This window comes from Panthera onca, chromosome C1 (genome assembly GCF_046562875.1).
Source record: "Panthera onca isolate mPanOnc1 chromosome C1, mPanOnc1 haplotype 2, whole genome shotgun sequence".
NCBI classification, from domain to species: Eukaryota; Metazoa; Chordata; class Mammalia; order Carnivora; family Felidae; genus Panthera; species Panthera onca.
This window is the reverse complement of record NC_138346.1, coordinates 97,362,159-97,383,997: the sequence shown is the minus strand read 5'-3', so window position 1 is coordinate 97,383,997 and position 21,839 is coordinate 97,362,159. Positions and strand designations below refer to the sequence as shown.

At 38.9% G+C, this 21,839-nt stretch overlaps 1 protein-coding gene across 5 annotated transcripts in view; it reads right to left on the bottom strand.

Annotated features, from left to right (window-relative positions):
• The window catches only part of NCKAP5 (NCK associated protein 5), a 968,925-nt gene that overhangs the window by 313,897 nt on the left and 633,189 nt on the right, over positions 1-21,839 (bottom strand). For all 5 annotated transcript variants that reach the window (XM_060622495.3, XM_060622496.3, XM_060622500.3 and 2 more), the window contains one exon: positions 1,260-1,347. In XM_060622495.3, coding sequence (XP_060478478.1) covers positions 1,260-1,347 — 88 coding nt within the window. The remainder of the gene's footprint in view (positions 1-1,259; positions 1,348-21,839) is intronic.

The following is a 21,839-nucleotide window of genomic DNA, read 5'->3' as shown; positions in this document are numbered from 1 at the left end:
TTGCTTTTTAGTCAGAAAAAAATCTAGGGTTGCCCAGTGCTTACCCCCAAGTTTCTGCCCATTTCCTTGCCTTATTTAGCTGTTGGGGCTCCCTATGCTTAGTTGTACAATGGATAGCAGGTCTCTATTTGTGATTTTAAGTGATTTCCAGTAAAAGTCTTCAATTTCTCTATGTCGGGTGCCTGTGCTCTTTCTGCTGTATTTCCCTTTCCCACCTTGCCAGAGCCGTCTCATCTGTGTGGCCAACTTGGGTCGTGCTCAGATCGGAAGCCCTTCTTACCATGCTGGCTGCTTTGCTGTGTTACAGAACCATGGAATGAGGATGATCAGAAGACAGTGACTGGCCACTTTGTCTACCACTTACCAACTTGGACCTCTTCTGAGTCTACAGTGCCCAAGGTGCAAGGCCACACCCATGAGCACAACATACAAGCATGACCTCATCCAGCTCTTCCGAGTACCCCCAGTCTCACCATCAAGATTTTTATCTCATCAGGCCATTATTTACTTACTTTGAACTTCTTATTCTTCTTGAGCCTGCCATGCAAATTCACACTACTGTACCTTTCTCTAGGCTACCCTGCTGTTGGCAACATCCTTCCTCCTGTTCTCTCTCTCTCAGGTCCCTAAGTGTCATAACTCTGAAATATACCAAGTGTCATACCTTCTTGGAGGTATGGCACTTAACTTCCCAGACAGGATGAGTCACTCCCCTCCATATTCCCAGAGAATGCTACAGATACCTCTGTTATCACCCTGACCATGAAGTATACACTGAGGTACTTTTTATTTAATTATTTCGAGAGAGAGAGAGAGAGAACACAGATGGGGTAAAGGTAGAGACAGTGAAATCCCAAGCAGGCTGTGCACCGTCAGCATGCAGACTGATGCGTGGCTTGACCTCACAAACTGTGAGATTATGACCTGAGCCTAAATCAAGAGTCAGATGCTTAAATTGACTGGGCCACCCTGGTACCCCAAGTACTATGGTACTTTTATAGGTTTCTCTGTTTCACTATAAACTTACTTTTTGCAGCTTCCTATGACCCAATCTACAATTTGTTTCACAGAGTCCAAGATATGAAGGAGTTAAATAAACATGTATGTGATTCCTTAAGCAGAGGTGACTGTATGGTTCCCAGCACCTGGGTCTGGACCACACTTGTTTATTTATCTCTGGGTCAGGGAGGACAGAGTTAGAGAAATACAAGAAAAACAAGCCAACTGGTGCCCAGCCAAGAGTGAGAAACGTGGTGTACCTGATAGACCATTATATTAACAGTTTCTTCTTTTTTCTGCTCTGGAGGCCCTTGACTCTGCAATAGATTTCGCACTGTTTCTTCCATCCTGAGAAACAAACAGACAAAATAAAGACTTTCTTTAGAGATGGTTTGATTAACATGGGGCTATTCCAGTTAGTAGAAATATTTCTTCAGTATAGTTCCAGTATAAGCTTATACCTGGAAATCTCTTTTCTCTTCTCTCTCCTTCATACCCTCCATTAGGAATCTGTCATGAAGTCCTTTAAAATTAAGAATGTCTCTGAGTTCTCTTTGTCTTTACCATTCAGGTCCCTATCACTGGCTTCCTGCATTTGTACTCATGCAAACATCTCCCACTATCCCTCTTCACTTTCAATCACTCCCCTTTCATTTGACACAATGTCACCACATTAATCTTCCTGAAATACCACTTTTTCTTAAATCAATTTTCAAAGTTGGTGACGAATATTACATGAATGCATCTTCGCTGTTAACAAACTGTTACATCTTTCCAGGGTGGTCTGTGTCAGCACACAAAGATCTATTCTTTTCAGGTACTTTCTGGTATTTCATGATGCGAATGCACCATACATTATTTAACCATTCCTCTACTGATGGAACTTAAATTACTTCAGATTTTTTATTCTTTCAAATAATAAACATCTACACATACAGCCTAGTGCACATTAATTAGTATTTCTATGGGTTATAATGTAACTTATATTGTATGTTATAATCCTATATTGTCTTACATTCCTACTTCCAATACCCATTCCCCATTGCCCAAAAGTAAACAGTAAAAAAAAAAAAACAACACATTTCCATTTCCACTTTGAGACACTGTCTCATGTTGTTACTCCTTGAAATGGCAAACCCTGCATCTTCTCATTTCCATCCATCTTTCAAAATCTACTTCAATTTCACTACCAAAGAAACATCTTCACGGCCTCCCTCCGCATTTCCTTGAATTTTTACAGCCTTATGCTTTACATCACTCATTCTATCATTCAAAAACTCCCCACTTTAATGCTCAAATTATATGCATGTTCTTTCTTCTGAAATTAATTACAATATTTGGTATAAAACCATGTCATAGATTTCTTATGTGTCTCCCCCCAACTACAGATAAAGTGGGTACTCAGTAGACAGTTGCTATATGAATCCTTTGTTAATGCATTTTTAAAAAGTATTAAGTAGTTACTCTGTGCCAGGCATTGATCATGTATATTCAAACTGTGTTTGGATGACCTTGTCTCTGGGGCCCATCTGTGAGGATACATGGACCATACTCCTAGGGGAAGACACCTGAGCAGGATGCTCTGAACACAGTGAGTGCTCTCTTGCCCAGAACCTGAGTTGGCTGTTTCTATCAGTCCCGTCCTGAAGACTGTATTTCAGTGACTCAGTATGATACTAGTTTAAAAGACCTGAGGAAAAGCAGGCTCATCCAGCTTCTTTCTCTCACTAAAAGCTTCTGGCAAGACAAATTAAGGGCTCCAGGAGGCGACTGAATTCATGAAGTGGCAAGACCATTACAGTAAACAAAGGAGTACAGTTCCAAATGCCAAACTTTCTAATATGGCATAAAACTACTTAGTGGCAGAGTGAGGAAACTTCAGATGAACTGGGCCTGTTCAAGTCTAGGTTATAATTGGAGAAATTCTGCCTTTACAGGGTATGCCATCAAGATCCACTCAAAATTTTAGAAGACAGTGGACATTGATTATGAGCGCTCAAAGAATGATTTGTGACTATATTTATATAAGCCATCTCTTTGTGCATCCAAACAGGAGAGCAAAGTCTGGCTCCCTGTATTTTCACAAGTCTTACATTATTAATGATAACATCAAAATTAAACAGTACTTTCAACTTGTTGAAGAACTCTCATCTACTAATCATTACAATGTACTTTTAAAAGATCACTACATCACTACTACACTGTGGTGGATGAGAAGCAGAGACACAGAAAGGTTAAAGGCTAACTGACAGGATCACAGCTAGCTGGGTAGGTTAGGATGAAGCCATTTTGCCTGAATATCAAAGAGCGGCTTCTTTCCACTAGATCTTATTTACATACAGGAAATGATTTTAAATGAAGAAGAGTCTTAACTTCTAATCAAGAGTTACCATGGTGAACATCTATTGGGTGCTGAGCCCAAAAAGGCAAAAACACCATTTCTGACCTTAAGCTCTGAGAGTGCTCACGATCTTGTAGAAGAGACAAACTGAATTTATTTACCAAAAAAAAAAAGAAAGAAAGAAAAAGATATAGGGGTGAAGAAAGCACAGATTCTGAAATATTAAGTGATCAGAGCCAATTTCTAATATTCTATTTCACTGTATGAAAAAAACAAATTATCTCTCAAATGGTAGCAGATTTTCCATGATGTTTGTCAAATCTATCATAAACAAAAAAAGTAATGATAATGGTGAGGAGTTGCTCAAGATCAGGCAGCTTGTGTATGATAGATCAGGGACTGGCCCCCAGCATCCTAAATATCAGTCTATTTTCTCTACCTCAGTACAGAGGCTGCAGGTCTTTCTTATTTCAATCCATATTTCATTCATTTATAAATATTTGGTTTAAAATGTGTCTCAAGTTTGTTAGATTCAGTTAAAATTAAATCTTGTCTTCTTTTAATAAGTTGAAATATACCTCTGTCAGTGCATATCTTGCTGAATTATCTCTTCTGTATAATTAAAAGTTCCATACAGAAGTTGCTAGATCAAAAAGAAAAACATCTATTCACCTTCCCCCATTTTTCTTGGCTTTATGTTGAGAAAAAAGAAAAGAGAAAGAGGCAGGCAGGAAGCTGTTAGATTCTCAAGCAGCCAAGACCCACAGTAACACTGTGAACATCATTTTCTGGCACTACTTCATGATTAATTGAAACCAATTACATTTCCAAGCCATATCTTGGAACAGAGTTGCAGGGACCCAACCCAACCTTTGGTAAAAAATTAACTTGTCTCATCTTTTCATAACCTTTATGAATCTGGTCATAGAGAAAATAGCTTGAACCTGATGAGAAGATACGATTATTTATTCCTTGATGACATCTTCTTTCTTTTAATTCTCATTTAGCAAACATCTCTCTTCATTTTCCTGAAAATCAAAGACTGTGAAGCACCATTCATTGTCGTTTGAGGTCCAATGGTATTTTACTTTATCCTATTATTTTGATAGCTGATGCGTGAGGGTGTGCATTACCAGCCTTTACATAAAATACTTCCACTATCTGTTTTTCCAAATGTGGCTAAAAATAAGCAAATTTCTTTTCCCAGGCCAGATGTGGGCAGAGATTTTCTTTTTTTCTTTTCTTTTCTTTCTATTTTTACAAACTGTTGATTGGCTTAGCATCACCCTTAATCATTGTCTTTTAGCTCTTTTTTCTTTTTTTTTTGGGGGGGGGTGTCTAATCTGTGACTAAGTTCTTTCTTCTCCTAAATACTGGTCAAGTGGCAGTCAATGAAAAATACATAGACCTTAACTGCATTTGTTGACATGTTTTAAGCTTTAATGTATATTAAGAGAACTATTTTTAAAAAGTTAAGTTCTATACACATCAGAGAAAAAAAACTAAATTCATTTGTCAACAGTGTATTTCAGATACCATAGGTATAAATGTAGGAGTTTTTGCCTCATGAAGCGCTAGATACTGAGCAGAACATTAGACTGAAATGTTCTTTTGTGACTCCTCTGATCAGATATTCAGTTTAGCACAGGTTAGTTTTTGACAGAAATAGAACAAAATAAATGCAGAACAAGAAGCCACTCTCCCCAACTCAAACTGATAACTGATGGGACTCTTTCAACTGAAAGCTGAACTGAGTCATATTTCAAGAAATATTTTAATGGGTACTTGCAGATTAATCACATAACACATTAATAATGAAATAAACAATGAAATTACTCAATATTCTCTCACTGTCTCTTATGTGAGAGGTTGCAAGGTCATAATCAATTCATTTCTGCCTTATTAACAAAACCCGAGTTTCTTGAGGTCAGTGGCTCTGCCTTGTTGCTTACTTTATCTCTAGCAACTCAGCATAGCTACTGTTACGGGATAGGTAGTCCATAAATTCTTTTTAAATAAATGAATGAATCTAAGTGTTTCTTCACTCATCCATCCCTTGGCTCCTTTTGATTTGCAAACAGACCAATATGTAAATCTGAGTGGTCAGAGAGAAGTAGACAAATGAGAGGAGCCAGCAAGACTGGAGGGTAAGTCTTACACTGACATTTGGGGCTAAAATGTCCAGCTCCTGGTCATTAGTAAAACAAACTAGCTATCTCTCAGAAATAACTCCCTGCTCTTTCTGTAACACTGAATGTGCAGTCTACTGTCAGTATTAGGCTAAACTAAGCTAAGCTAATTAGCTTAGATGGCTAGAACAGTACCTTAATGAGGCCAGGGTTCTAGATTCAGTCCCCAGCCTGGACATCCTTTAACACCATCAGACTCCTGGCTGACTAACCTCTGCACAGACAGTCCAGTGTTCTGCTTCTGGGGCAGAGAGGATAGAATTATCTAAATGAAAAACATATTTTGCATGACCTCCCATATCACTTGCTTTCAATTTCTTTTTCTCATTCCACTTCCATTGCTTTGATCAACAAGCCATTTTACCTCCCCATTTTAATTGCAGTACAAAGCTTTCTTCAAGTTTAGGAGTGGAAAGAAAAGCCTACTAATTTTCAATTCCAAGAGGAAACCATTCATGTGGAAATTTTGCTGGTTTAGTATAGGGTTCTGCTCAACTGAACCAACTTGTTTCCTCAGAAAATGAGAGTTTCCTCACTTAGAAGCTAGCATATCTAAGCATGTAGGCATGGACAATCCCCAGGTCCACTGTGACTTTAATGTTCTTAACCTAGTCTCTGCTGATCCCCACTGCAATAGTTAGGAACAGTAAATCTACAGCGAAAATAACTGAAAACTTCACAGAAACTGAAGCTCACTCTGGATAAATGTCGGAGGGCCAGAATCTCTTCTTTCTTTCCTAGATGATATATATTTTTAATTCAGCACAAATTTTGCAAGAATAATACTGTTGCCCAGAAACCACAGTGCTCTAATTCACTCGTGGGGATGCAACACCATTCATAAACAGATCGAAAGGTGCTGGTCCAATTTGAATTACTGCATCATATTCTCTTCAGGGCCATCTGTATGTAAGCAGAAAGCACCATAAATTTTCTCCTAGGCAGGCTTGTGCTGATCCTGCACTGGGAGCTTGCTGAATGGCAGACATGGAGAAGGCAGGGGAGCAGAGATGCCATTCAGGGGAGAAGCCCCATTTTCCACGTGGAGTTGAAGGGAATCCCCTGAATGTTAACAGGTAAATCTCAAGTGTTTTTGCTCACTGGTGGCAAAACAAAGTTGCATTTATGGATTCATGTGACTGTAGAGTTCATATTCATCCAGAGAGAAAAAGAGAGAGACTCCCATGGGTGTGAGTGCCAGAAAGAAGTGTAGCACACCAGCTTTCACTATGGTTAACACTGGTTAACACTTTGAAGGTAGGGTTTGTACTATATACCAAGAATCCTTGAGAGGTCTGTAAAATGGGTTACTTCCCTTAATTGAGTGGAGGTTTTAATTAATGCAATAATTATTAACTATTATGATGATGTCTTATTAATACAAAATAATTAATGGTCAATATAACCACCCATGTCCAGTCTCATGAGATCAAGAAGTTAGTAAACTTCTAAAGCTATCCTTGTATAACAAAGTTTCATAAACAAACCCAGATTTAGTTCTTTTTAAAATTTTCTCGAGTAATCCAAAGCAGGAATGTTCTTTGAGTCTGATACAACTCAGAAAGCACTTTGAATTGCCAAGATAAGTAGTTTTAATATAAATGTATTACTTGAGGGATAGATCTTTATAGTTCAGCATTCAAATGTTAGGGGAACTTTGAAGATAGCAGACAGTTCAATTCAATTTATAGTTGGCCTTCACTATTTATTCTTTTTAGCTATGTTGATATGAATAATAAAAAATACTTGAATATATCATAAGAAAAATTACTGAATTTTAATTAGAGACTATTCTGTTCTAGAAAACTCATGTATCAACTTGGAACATCATTTTTCCATTTCTTAAAATGAGAATTTTCTAATTTTGTCTTAGTCAAGGAATAATGTGAACTGGACAATCAAGATTTCTTTCTTAATATTCATTATTAAACTTTTGAAACTTTAAATATAGCAATATAATGGTGTTACTCAAGATGAAGTTCACTATGCTTCAGACAAGTTATGCATTTCTCCATAGTTGTAATTGGCTCCTCAGCAGATAGTTATAACCCCAAAGAATACATCAAACATATGATACTCTCTTCTCTCACAGTTCAGACCTGTTTGGGATATGACCCAGAGAAAATTAAATACTTGAATGAAATGATTGGACTTGATTCTCATTGGCAAACTCATCTTGAATTTGATTTTCATTTTCCATATCTTAAAGGCTTTTTATTGGTGGGGGGGGACCTTGACAAGTGTTAAGTCATTAAAGCTTAGGGAGGTTAAATCAACAGTGACACCGGATTTTAATAATGTACAAGGCACAGTAAGTAAAAGGTGCTAATCTGTGACTTTTTTTTTTTTTTTTTTTTTGGTATGTAGGAGAAGATCAGGAAAATCCAGTTGGCCCTATTTGGGATCGAACTATAGCATTAAATTTTCTGGAAAAATAAAAGTATAATTTTGGCAAAGAAGTGCATTATGAATCCATAAAACTGGCTTCTGTATCCTCATGAATGTCCATAGGGCATTTTCACTGGGCCTGCTATTTAAATCACATAGTTCTTGTGGCGTTTGATCCACAATATTTCAGAGTGGTTTCTCTTAAGCAAGTAGATAGGGCAAAACCATAGCACATCCAGAGAAGTGGTGTTATCAAATCCTCTCCCAACCTCAACCCCTGTGGCCACAATATAGTCAGTATATCTCAGTCCCTGGCACTCCCTAAAGTGGCAAAAATGGGTGTGGGGGTAGATATTCTTATCAGCAATATAACTTAGAACAAATAACTTTCCCTTTCTCTTTCTTTCTTTCTTTCTTTCTTTCTTTCTTTCTTTCTTTCTTTCTTTCTGAGAGAGAGAGAGAGAGAGAGAGAGAGAGAAAGTGGGAGAGAGAGGCAGAGGGAGAGAGAAAGAGAAAGAATCCTAAGCAGGCACTGTGCTCAGTATGGGGTCTGACATGAGGCTCAATCCTACAACCTTGGGATCATGAACTGAGTTGAAATCAAGAGTTGGATGCTCAACTGAATGAGTCACCCAGGCGCCCCAGAAAAATCACATTTTCTAAGCCTCAGTTTCCTTATTTGCAAAATGGATATTTCATGCCAGCTCTACTTACCTCAGAGAGATGTTAGGAGGATTCAATGAAACAAAATGTAAAATGCTATATAAATTGGCACTTGTTTTCATTGTGGTTTATAAAGATAGTTCTTTTAGAAGTCAAGGCCCTTTGAAATAGAGATCCTTCGGCAGTGGTATTAGAAAGGCAAAGAACAGGCTCCTTGGGATTATCAGCCAATCAAGCTAATACTTTATGGAGGCACCCACCTTTATTGCCTTTTTCCAAAAAGTATAGAGAGATATAGCACTTCTCTCCAAGTTTCAGACAACTGGTTTGAAGAATAACTTACTGTATTGGTCATGATACAATAGGTTATGCTCTAATAACAAACAATCCCAATAGCTCATTGACTAAAAAATAACTAAATTTCTTATTGATCCAAGGTCTGATCACCTTAGCAGTCAACTATTCTCCTGGAGTAGAGAGGTTCTATGTCCTGGTTTCCCAGGACAGTCCAGTTGATGTCTATTATACCGGTATAATTAGTAATAGCACCCTTTTTATTGCAAAAAGTGTCCTGGTTAGATCCCTGTCAGTGGAATAACTTAAGTATTCTGGCTTCTCTAACCTTCTCAGCATGAAACTTTCATCATTGCTGGGAAAAGAGAAACTGGAGAATGTTATAGGGATTTTTATTGCCTCATTCCAGAACTTCACTTCAGTTTGAAGGCTATTGGCCAGAACTAGTCACATGGACCAAATAACTGCTAGGGCTGGTGATAAATTTAGTTTTGTGAGAACCCAGCAAGGAGAAGAGAACCAGTTATTGGTGCTAACATAATGGCTTCCATACTTGTATTTTCAGAACTGAAGACATATATGGAACTACGTCTCAGTGACTGTCTACTCTGCCTGTGTAACTACACAAAGTTTTTTCTAGGTGACTCAGTGTCCAAATACAAGAAAGGCAGGAAGCAGTGGTCTTCTTGGCCCTTTCTTATTGGGTATTACTTATCTCCCTCTGCTGGGCAACTGAGCTGTCACTGCTGAAACTTCTCTCACTTCCCAGCTAGATATTGATTGTCACCCTTCTTTCATTCATGCCAAATTGATTGCCAGCCTATGCAATTAGTCTCTCTGAGCCTTCTGAACTGTTCACAAACGTGTTCCCTCTGATCGAAGAATCTTCAAACAAACACCTTCAAAGTCTGCCTTGCTTTGAAGAACACACTATTAAGCTTCACTGTGACAGTGGATAGTCATGTTTTTGATGCAGCTTATTTTATAGTAAATATCTGTCAACATGGAAAAACAGCCTGCACTGCCACAAAACTTTTGTAACCTTCCAAATTTTACTGGCAATGAAAATGAAAGACATACTTTCTCAGTGGTGTCAGTGGAGGGAGATATCTAATGTTTTACTACTGCTCATCCAATAGTCCTTGTTTAAAATATCATCACCATCCACGATATGGCAGTAACAGGCATGCTTGATCCTTAGAAACTCTGAAGTGTAGAAATGTGTCAAGATTTAACCAGTAAAAGTGAAAACTGGGGAAAAGAAGTCAATTTAAAGTCTGCTTCTATGTTAGATTTTAAAAAAAAGAAAAAAGGAAGCATCAGAGTAATATGCTATCCATATTATTTCCCAGAGTAAATTGTGGGATATCACAAAAATGCATTTTGTCAATCATCATAATCATCTCTTATTTGGATAGAGACATTTCTGTCAATTACCATAAGAAAAGGATTCCCTCCTTCCCCTCCTTGCCTATCCAAGCATCTTTCAGGCTCCAGTCTAAGTCTCACCTCCTTTTTCCCTGACAACTCTAGCCCATAGAAGTCTCTCCTTAGTCCATTGAAAAATATTTTTGCTGGAACACTCTGCAGAAAATCACCAAAGGTTCTCATTAGCAGTTCAGATTACCAGGTTCAACTGAGACCTAGTAAATCAGAATCTCTGGGAGTGGAAGCCAGGAATCTGTATCTTTTACAAGCATGTCCTTTCACATTAACCTATGAGAATCTATGTCTTACTCTCATGTCCTCCCAAAACACTTACTCATATACTAGCTGGCACTGTTAAATATCATTAAAACAATTTCATGTCCAGGTTTTTTAGTTTTACAACTAATTTGTTAGCTTGTTAAAGGCTCCAGTGTATCCCATGTCTTCTTCTGTTACCCAAATCACGTAGTGGAGTACCAGTTGATCCTGGGTAGGTGGAACTTCCCTAAACTGTGGAGTTACATCATTTGGGGTATATACAATGTTGAAAACTAAAGGGAAAAGTATATTTAGATGAATCTAATTTTAATTCCAAATGCAGAAAACTTAAAAATAACACTTGTGATATGAATACTCATTCATTTATTCAATCACTCATTCATTCACTTATCTGTTCCTTTATTTGATAATCATGCTTACTGTGTGCTTTGTGCTATTACTAGAAACTCAAATAAAGAAAAACTGCCAAGTGTGGGAGATAGGCAGGCCAACAATTACCCTACAGCAGCATCAGTGCCAGAAGAAAATGCTAGGGAGGTTTAGAGATATAAGAGGCTACCTCTCTTGAGGTACTGATCCATCCTACACTTTGGCAAAGGAGCAGGATTTGGCTTGATGGAGAAGGGATTTTCAAATGTAACTACTGCTTGTGTTTGCAATTTTTAAATTGCGTATTGTGAGTTCGCTTAATGAGAAATATACTTCAGTGCATGCATACTAGTCTATATGTCTACTGAAAATAAGGGTATTCCATTTTAGTTTTATACAAGTGTTGGCATTTTAATCAAATGCAAAGCATTTTAGGAGCATGTGGGTGGCTCAGTCAGTTAAGCGTCCAACTTCTGATTTTGGCTCAGGTCACGATCCCATGTTTCATGAGATTGAGTCTCATATTGGGCTCTGTGTTGACAGCATGGAGTCTGCTTGGAATTCTCTCTCTCTCTCTCTCTCTCTCTCTCTCTCTGCCCCTCCCTAGCTCGTGTGTGCACACACTCTCTCAAAATAAATAAACAAATGAATTTTAAAAATGCAAAGCATTTTAAATCATTGTTAATACAAATCAGTTAAGGCTCTTCCAACTGAATTACATACATTTAAAGTTATGTTCATTGATTCATAGGAGCTTAATAACTGCCCTTCACATAATGTCAACCAGGACCTCTAGGTAATGCTCCCCCAATGGGCACATATTCATAATTTGAGCATTTGTCTCCTTATGTTCCTTGTACATGTGTATTTTTCCCAACAATTTAGGATGTTTAGGTTTTCCCCAGTATTTAGAGTATGCCCTTCTTGGCCCTTGATGTCTATGAGAAAATAAAGAATAACCACATCAGAATATCTTTTGCTAAGAAAAAAAAAACTGCTCTAATAAAACTTATACCAATAACTGCAAAATTCCCCAACCACGAGTTTGACATTAAATAAAAGTCAATTGTTTTCAAATGTTTCTTATCATGGAATACAAGTTTTTATATAGCACTATTATCACACATTCCTGCACAATAAAATGGATGTTGAAAAATACAATGACTTTGGGCTAAAATAGTGTCCATTTGTCCTTGAATTTTCAATGCTACAAAATGAAAGCAAGGTTAGTTGGGAGGAAAGGGCAGAGAACCTATATAATGACACTAACTTCAAAAAATAAATTTACTTTGATAAGTAAAATCACCAGAGAAAGAAGCACAATTTTCAGATTTATTATAAAAGAAAAAAAGTAAACTAAGCAAAGATACTCAAAATCTGCCAAGTGATAAGATTTTTGAAATATAATTGATGAGCTGTAATACAGTTCACCTTTGAGCAACACATCTAGGGGCATGGACCCTCCAATGTAGTGGAGAATACACATACACCTTTTGATCCTGCATAATTTAACTACTAATAGCCTGCTGTTGACCACAAGCCTTACCAATAACAACAAAAAAAAGTAAATTAACACATATTTTGTATGTTGTATGTGTTCTGTACTGTATTCTTAAAGTAAGCTAGAGAAAAGAATGTTATTAAGAAAATCACAAGGAAGAAAGTTACAGTACTGTATGGAAATTAACCCATGTGTGAGTGGACCCATGCAGTTCAAACCCCTGTTCTTCAAGGATTAACTGTGTACTATGTTGATTAAACTACTGGAAAATACCATGACACCATGCATAGATATACACAGTGTTAACTACTTTGTATCTTAAAGCTGTGCTGCCTTGGAATGTTCAATCTATGGCCAAAAGTCCTTTTCCTGCTCCCTGCATATAGACAAAAGAAACTCTGCAGCCCTCTGCTTCCTGTCAATCCATGCGTTTATTGTCATTTTGACAAAGACTAAAAACCTACACTAAACGAACGTCAAAAACCAAGTAATAAGCAGCACATCTGCCTTTCTTCCGAGGATCTTGCCTCCCCCAGACAAAGAAGAGAAGCAGGCTTAATTGTGAAGTGCAGAAGATTTCTCCCAGCTTGGGAAGAAGGAGGAAAGGGCCCCTTCTGCAATACCCGGCTACAACATGGGTCCCTTAGGACTTAATTATCTCTCTCTTGTTAGGCTATAATAGGGGCTCTAAAATGATATTGCAGTTTTTCTCCAGCCAAGAAATTGATTAGTAAAGTTGTATAAATCAAATGTCAACATTCTTTTTATGTTTGAGTGTGGCCTGCAACCACAGCCTGCAACAGAAGTTGTCATTATCACGCAACAGTTAATGAGGGTAGCTACTGAGGCAGGGAGCACATCAATACGGAAGAGGAAATTTGTATCCACATTGACTGGTAGGGTTTTTGGTGGTGCTTATTTCCAGATTTTCTATATAGATGGAGTGGCTGATTATCACTCTATGAAAAACGTTGCTGGTGTCCTTGCTTGGACATCATACTCTCTAGGGGAATTCATTATGTTCATGATCATCTCAATGGCAATGCCAATTAGAATACTGACAGACGTGGAGGCTTCTGAACCCTCTCTTCCAGGGCTACTACTGGAACCCTGGATTCTGTTCTTCCCCACATTTTCTGGACCTTTGCTCTCAACCTGCCGTTTTGGCAGCTTTTTTGTTCTTTCCATGAGCTTCTGTTTTCATCAAATGTCAAATAAGTTAACATAAACTTTATCCTAGTGGAAACTTCTTTTCTCCCCACTCTCCTTTTGCAATTTATCCATCCCTCTTGTCTCTCTACTCCCTACCGCCAGTAGTTTATATGTTCTGCTTTCACATTTCCCCCACCAAATCCATCTCAACAACTACCTTTAATCTGACTTTTGTTCTAACCACTATGCCTAAAGTGGTTTCTTATCATCAGTAGACGTGAAATCACCACATTCAATAACCTTTTCAAAGTCTTTTGGGTTAAGCCATTTACCTGCATTGGCCACCTCTTCCTTCTCCAAGTTTCCCTCTCTGTTGCTTTCCTGACTACATGCCCTCCCTTCCTATTTGAACACTTCTCTGCTTCCTACGGACATCTCCAAAAATGGCCACATCTCCTGGCCAGGGTGTCATTGTCCCTCTCTCGGCTAGCTCTCTCTGTGTCTGTCTTTCTCTCCAAGCTCATCTATATCTATTTTGCTTCAGATTTCCAAATCTAAATCTCCAAGCCTACATCTGGCTTTTCAATAGCCCATAAGACATGCTCAAGTCAATGGTTCACCATAACCTAATGCACATGTGCCAGTTAGCATATCCTCCCTAGACACTCTACCTTATCTTGTCTTCTCCACTGGGACCCGGGCAGTCTTGCCAGCCTCTCTTATGCTTTCCCTGCTGGTTAAGCATGAAGTCTGGGAGCTGCATCTTCTCAGACTCTACTGCCAGCTTTCAGGTTTTGTGAATGAGGTGCACTCATGACATTCTGGAAGCTAAAAGGAGGCATATGCTTTTTCTCCCCTGCCAACACTGGTGCAGACCCTGTGAGTTTGCCCCAGGTGGCGGGACTCTGTACTCCCTGACTGTCACCTTTCTCATGGCCGCACAGCTGCTGCACCACTGGCAGCAGCTCACAGTCTTTCTCCACCTTGGGCAGCAGCAGCAACCTCCCAACACTGGACCACAAGCCCAACTTGACTTTGGCCGCTCGTAGAGGCCCCCCAACTTCTGCTCCTTGAAATGTGCATTTGTTTTGCAGGTATGTGCTTATGTGGGTTAAGTCCCTCTGTGCTGCAAGTAGACCGTCATGTCTCTTTTCCTGACTGATACTCATCATCATCACCCGTCACTTGGAATGAAAGGTTTGCAGCCTCTTTTCAACTGTCTCCTCCTTCCTACCACTTCCCAAGGGTTCCCAATTCCTCCCCTTCGATGCCCTCCTCTTCTCTTGGCCCATGTCCTGTCCCTACCTAGACCAGGCTCCATTTCCTTTTCTTAAACTTCTCTATAAGTGGTCTACCTAGTTCTCCTACCTAGTTAGTTACTTCACGGTTCCCACCTGCATTAGGTCAATCTTCTTCAAACAATCATTCTTACTGTTTCAAGAATTTAGTTGAAAACCTTACTAAGACTCATCCTTGCTGCCTACAGCACAATGAGTGAACATGAACCAAGGCATCTGCAATATTTCCTTCTTCCCATGGCCTTATTTCCCCCTTTTCCTCCTCATATTCCATATGCACAGTCATTCATGGCTACGTGGAATTATGCTTGCAGTATACTCTTTGCTTTCCAGCCTCTGAACCTACTTCTTATTATATTCCCTTCTAGAATGCAATTTCCCACTACCCCTAGTGAAGCTCTTCAAATCCTTATTAAAGAATCAGTTCAAATATCACTGAAAATCCCCATATCCAAATGTATTCCTGCAACATACTGAACCTAACCTATATAGCTCATGAGACCATTCCAATTTTTGCATCTCAACAGGTGTGCTGTCTCTGTGGCATATTATGGGTGCCACATAACTTTTATTTGAACTATGTTCTCTACACTGGGCTTAAATCTCTGGTTTGGACAATTGTGAAAACCAAGAAAACATGAGACTCAGTTCATTTACCATGTTTGTGATCCAGACTAGAAAATAAGATCTGGGCATGAAGGTCTTACCACATTTGAAGCCTTACCTATTCAATAGTTAATGTTGTATCCAGTGAACCTCACAAATCTCTTTGCCAAACTATAGTTTCATTCTGAGTATTGCTTGAAATTAGTGGATCATGAGAATATAAACTTTCTCATGTATAATTTTTCCATTTCAAGACTTTCTGCTTTATAGACAAGAACTAAGATTCTAAATGTGTAAATACATATATATTAATTTGAACCGTATGAAACTGCTGATATTTAACCATTTTTCGTCTATGAGTTTTATATGGTTCAATCTAATAAATACATTAAAAGGATTTTGTTGCATAGTTACTTTCACAACCGGGTTTGCTTTATGTAGTAAGGCACAATAAACAAATGTACTTAAAAATAGATACATCTCATGGGAAAGGGCTTTAATAATGACAGCAATAATAATAGCAAATACGTATTGAGCACTTACCATATACCATCCATCATGGTAAGAATGTTACCTAAATTATTTCTCTCTCTCTCTCTCTCTCTCTCTCTTTCTTTCTCGAATTTCTTATGATAACTCAGTTTTAATCACCATTTGATGAAATAAAAAACTGCTGTTTGAAGTGCCTAAGTAACTTGCCCAAAGTCACATAGCTACTAAACAGTGGAAGAATTTGAAATAGGGAAGATTATTCTAGAGTTGCTACTTTTGACAATATTAAAAAGTTAACTATTTTTTCTCCAGAGGGATTTTTGTCTCTTTTGCCCTCCTGGTGATACTAGGAAAAAGAATGAAGAGAAATGAAACTCAAGAAAGAATTAAAATGTCACCTCCTCTTAAAACCATTCCTTGTCTACTGGGGCTTTGATCTATTTATTGTATTTCTCTATAGCCATTTATCTTTTTTCCCTTCTATGTTGGACTTAGCATATATTGCTTCCTCCCATAACTCCACATACATGTTTAAACTTCCGAATAAAATTGTAAAGTTCTGATAGGACAGTAAGCATGTCTAATATACTTCATCTCCAAGAGCAAGGAGCTCTCTTTTATTTCCATCCAAACACAGTCCTTCCTCCCTTCCTTCCTTCTTTCCTTCCTTCTTCCCTTCCTTCTTTCCTTCCTCTCTTCCTTCCTTCCTTCCTTCCTTCCCTCTTTCTTTCTTTCTTTCTTTCTTTCACTCTTTCTTTCTCTTCCTTCCTTCCTTCTGTCTTCCTTCCTTTTGTCTTCCTTCCTTCCTTCTTTCCTCCCTTCCTTCCTTCCTTCCTTCTTCCCTTCCTTCCTTCCTTCCTTCTATCCTTCCTTCCTCCCTTCCTTCTTCCTTCCTTCTATCCTTCCCCCCTCCCTCCCTTCCTTCTATCCTTCCCCCCCTTCCTTCTATCCTTCCTCCCTCCCTTCCTTCCTTCCTTCCTTCTTCCCTTCCTTCTTTCCTTCCTCCCTTCCTTCCTTCTATCCTTCCTTCCTTCCTCCCTTCCTTCTTCCCTTCCTTCTATCCTTCCTTCCTCCCTTCCTTCCTCCCTTCCTTCCTTCCCCCTTCCTTCCTTCCTTCCTTTCTTTCACTTTCTTTCTTTCTTTCTTTCTTTCTTTCTTTCTTTCTTTCTTTCTTTCTCTTTCTTCCTTCCTTCCTTCCTTCCTTTCTTCCTTCCTTCCTTCCTTCCTTCCTTCTTTCCTTCCTTCTTCCCTTCCTTCTTTCCTTCCTTCCTTCCTTCCTTCCTTCCTTCCTTCCAGTAATTAATTACTGGGCCTTAACATTGCAGAGTATAAACAACAAGATAAAAGACTCAGTCTCTACTCAAAAGGAACTTACTACTGTTCCACAGGGGCACACAGAGTGTGTCAACATAAACAATGGCACAGGTTGCATACCTTCAGAGAGCAGAATATAAAGAGGGGAGGGGCGCCTGGGTGGCGCAGTCGGTTAAGCGTCCGACTTCAGCCAGGTCACGATCTCACGGTCCGTGAGTTCGAGCCCCGCGTCAGGCTCTGAGCCCCGCGTCAGGCGCTGGGCTGATGGCTCGGAGCCTGGAGCCTGTTTCCGATTCTGTGTCTCCCTCTCTCTCTCTGCCCCTCCCCCGTTCATGCTCTGTCTCTCTCTGTCCCAAAAATAAATAAAAAACGTTGGAAAAAAAAATTAAAAAAAAAAAAAAAAAAAAAGAGGGGAGCCACCAGCAATTACTTACTGCTGTGTGAGTTAGTTACTTCAGAGAGAAATTAAAAAAAAACTGATACAGTTTGGGTGAAGCCTAAAAGGTAAAGGAGGATTAGCCAATGGAAAACCTTGAGGAAAGCATACCCAAAAAGAGGGAACAGTGTGTACAAAGGCACAAAAGAGCCTGGAATATTTGGGTCACTGTAAGTGTTTGGTTTGGCTCAGCGACAGGACCAAACAAAGAAAATGGGGAAGAGAGTTAGGTGAAAGAAAGGAAAAAGGAAGAGAACAAAATTTTCTCTTGAATTTAGAAAAATCCACATGAGAGGAAAGCAGTGGCCCCATGCCAAACAATAAAACCAGATAAACTCAAAGCAACTGTCCAGTGACCAGACTGATGTCAATTACCTCAAGCCCAGGCCCATATACAAGAGAGCTTGGTATGTGGGATGTAAGAGAGTCACTATCACATGAAATTTGATGATTTATAATAGATTTGGGAAAGTTGGAAATACAGTCAGATGGACACAAAAAGCTGATGAAAACAAAGAAGGTCCTATTTCTACCTGCTCTGGTAATTGAAGCTCTTTAGCTGAACAGATGGTGCATTTCACCAAAAATCTGATGGAAACAAATCTTTACAGGCCTTCTGTATTAAGAAATAATTTAGCAGCCTTCCCTGGAGGTTTGGCATGTTCTTTGTCTAAGTATAATATAATACAAAGAAACTAGTCTTTAGGAATCTTTAATTAAATAGTCTTAATGCTATATAATAAAATGTGGTCTAATTGCTATCCAAAATGAATCATAATAAGAGGAGGCTTTCCAAGTCTGGACATGTTGCTAACAACACTCAGTATAAGAAAGGATTTTATTATATTTTTTAGAAGTATGTGTCTGAAAGGTTCAGGAAAAGAGAGCTGAATCTGGACAAAAGAACAGAACTGATGACCATATCCAAGGTGATTAACTTCACAGACAAGGCATCTGCTTGCCTAACGAGGAAAATGTATTTTGACAGAAGACTAGAAGATACAGTAATGCAATATTTATGGATTGCAACTCAAATGAAAACACCTTTTAATATGTAATCGAATGACATAACAAATTTATAATGTCTTTTCCATTTCATAAATTTGCATTGAATAATGACAAAGGGCAAGGAAACTACCCCATTGTTAACTGATTGATATGCAGTGTGAAATGTGTTCAATATTTATATTCTTTCCACACCAATCTTCTATTTTTATTTATATGATCATTTCCTGACAAACATAATATGAACAATGTCTGGAGAATTTTTATTAACAAAGTGCTAAGACAATACTGCTCTGCCTATATAAAACCATTTGCTAATGTCTGATGTCAACACCTATTTGTATTATTTTTTTCCTCCCCATGTTTTCCGAAGGCAATCATTTCCCATTAAATTAATCCTCACCACCTTCAAGGCATTTGAGTATTCTTCTGGCATTTCACATTCTTTGGGAAACCTCTGGGTATTCAGATTCATTATGGAAATTCCTAAAACCAAAGCAGGGTGAGGATTTGGAAGTGTCATATACCTTTCTTTTCCTAATGTAGAACCAGAGGGCGATGCACAAATACAGTATTTCATTTTGCAGTTAAGTTCAGGTGAATTATTCAAACTTCAAAATGTGAAATATGCCACAATTACCATTATTAAAACCCCAGTAATGCCCCCACCCCTTTTTTTTGGAATGGAAACATAGCTGAAGGTGCCCAATTAGTAATGAACAGAGAAAGCCATAGCATTCTTGCCTGCAGATTCTGAAGAAAAATCTTTTCTAACAGTTCAAATCTTCTTCATTTTACTAGACCATAGACTCATTTCACTGACAAATCCTTATGCTCCAGGACTTTTTTGGGGGCAAGTTTCTCCCTCCTTCCTGCCTTCTTCTCCACACATGGGATCAGTAACACTGAAAAAGGCTTCATGGACTGCAGTGGAGGCTCCACAACTATGAAGCTTCAGCTTTACAATCAAAATCATGCTTTATGATGGGTACTACTTCTCACCTACCATTTAATTTCTTGGGCTCATCCAAGATGGTAAAAAATGAAAGAGCAGCAAATCTAAGCTCTTAATGGCAGGTGAGAAAGGGTAAGGGAGAGTCTTTTCAAACCTTTCTGAGTCCTCTGACTCAAGTCCAAACTTCCTAGGATTCTCTCTTTGACCTCTCAGATCTTGCTGGTTTTTCAACCAACAATTCCTCAAGCAGTTGTTGTCAGTAACACTATTCACTATTCCATCACTCATATCTTGTCTTCCAGTGTTCCCTGCAGCGGTCTAGGTGTGTGTCCTGATGATATCCCAGGCAAGGTAGAATGTGGCCATCTGACTCTTCATCCCACCCATGTCACCTGGGAGAGCACAGGGTACCCCCACTCGTGCAATGGTTTACCAATCAAGTTGCCTTAGGAAACCACATAGAAGAAGCCTGAGGTCTTGTGGGCATGCTGTCCTGTTTTAGTCTTGTTTTTGAGTCAAGCATCATCAGACTGTCTGCATGCTGGCTATTAAGGTGTTAACTTCCTCAAGAGACAACACATTATTTGCATAAGGATCACAAGGAAGAGGCCAAAGAGCAAAATGGTTAGTGTTACTATCCCTGGTTCCAGAAAGCCAAGGTTTTACTTCTACTAGATGTAATACCTCAGTGTCTCGGTATCCTCACCTCTTATACAGGATGTGAAGATGACAAGAGTTTTAAAGAATTGCAAGCATTGAAAACTGTACACAAGTGCTCCTCTTGCTCACGTTCTCAATGGGCATGTGTTATCATTTGCTCTGGGATTGAGAACAATTAGCAACAGCCCCTGAAAGACAGACTCAAGGCTCTTTTCCAGTTTGTTTTTGCTGTGGGTATTCAGAGTCAGGAAGAACACAAATCTTCATCTATAGAAACTGAAGGGAAATTTTATTTTCAAAAGAAACAAGCTCATGGTTGGCATTATGCAATGCCAAAGAGTGAGCCTGCAAATTGTGAGGAGTAGAGCGTGCCTCAAATGCTTCCAACCCTCTAGCCTGGTTGATTTTTAAAAGTCACCCATGAAAAGTTTATTTATTTACCTTGAATTATTGTCTATTAAAATGCAAAGACTCTTGGAAGGAAAACATATTAATGAAGGAAAAAGGCCTAGCCATAGGAATGAAGATAAACCTTAGGTGTGATCTTATTTCTTCTACTTTTCTACTGTACAGTATAATTTTATGGAATCTGCTTAACTTCCTTTTTATCAAGTACAAAATAGGGATACCTCATTGACTGGCAATTTAGAGTGGAAATCATATAAGGAAATCACATAGTTGAATGCCTGTTATACAGAAGGCACTCAATATGTTGCAGCTCTCATTTATTTTTATTATTTCAACTCACTGTGAGTAGTTTACCAGATTATTCTTTTTTTTTTTTTTTTTTAATTTTTTTTTTCAACTTTTTTTATTTATTTGTGGGACAGAGAGAGACAGAGCATGAACGGGGGAGGGACAGAGAGAGAGGGAGACACAGAATCGGAAACAGGCTCCAGGCTCTGAGCCATCAGCCCAGAGCCTGACGCGGGGCTCGAACTCACGGACCGTGAGATCGTGACCTGGCTGAAGTCGGACGCTTAACCGACTGCGCCACCCAGGCGCCCCAGTTTACCAGATTATTCTGAAGCAAACATTCATTGATAGTAAAAGGTAGGAGAATGCACCATTGCAATATATAAGTGTAGGAACTCAGGTGTACCACCCCAAAATACACCACTTTGGCATATTGATTATTCTCAGCTATAGGCACCTGAAAAGTGGCAAATTTAGGAAGAGGTTTTCTGTGAACTCCCCTTATCTGCCTAAAGACAGATCTTCCAGAAGCAACTCAACTGCCATCAGTTCCCTGTGTGTGAATCTCATCAGCCAGAGAAGGACTCTCATTGAAGGGTAGGAGACTAGAAGTCCACACCACCCCTAGACCAATTTTGTCACACTATCATACCTCCTGTCTATTCTTCTAAGTGTCCCTTCACTTCCTAAAAACCATTTGCCCTCCCCTAAGACCCCGACATCTCTCCTGCCTTTTCCCTAGTGGAATGACATTCAATCCTGAATTCTAAAGCT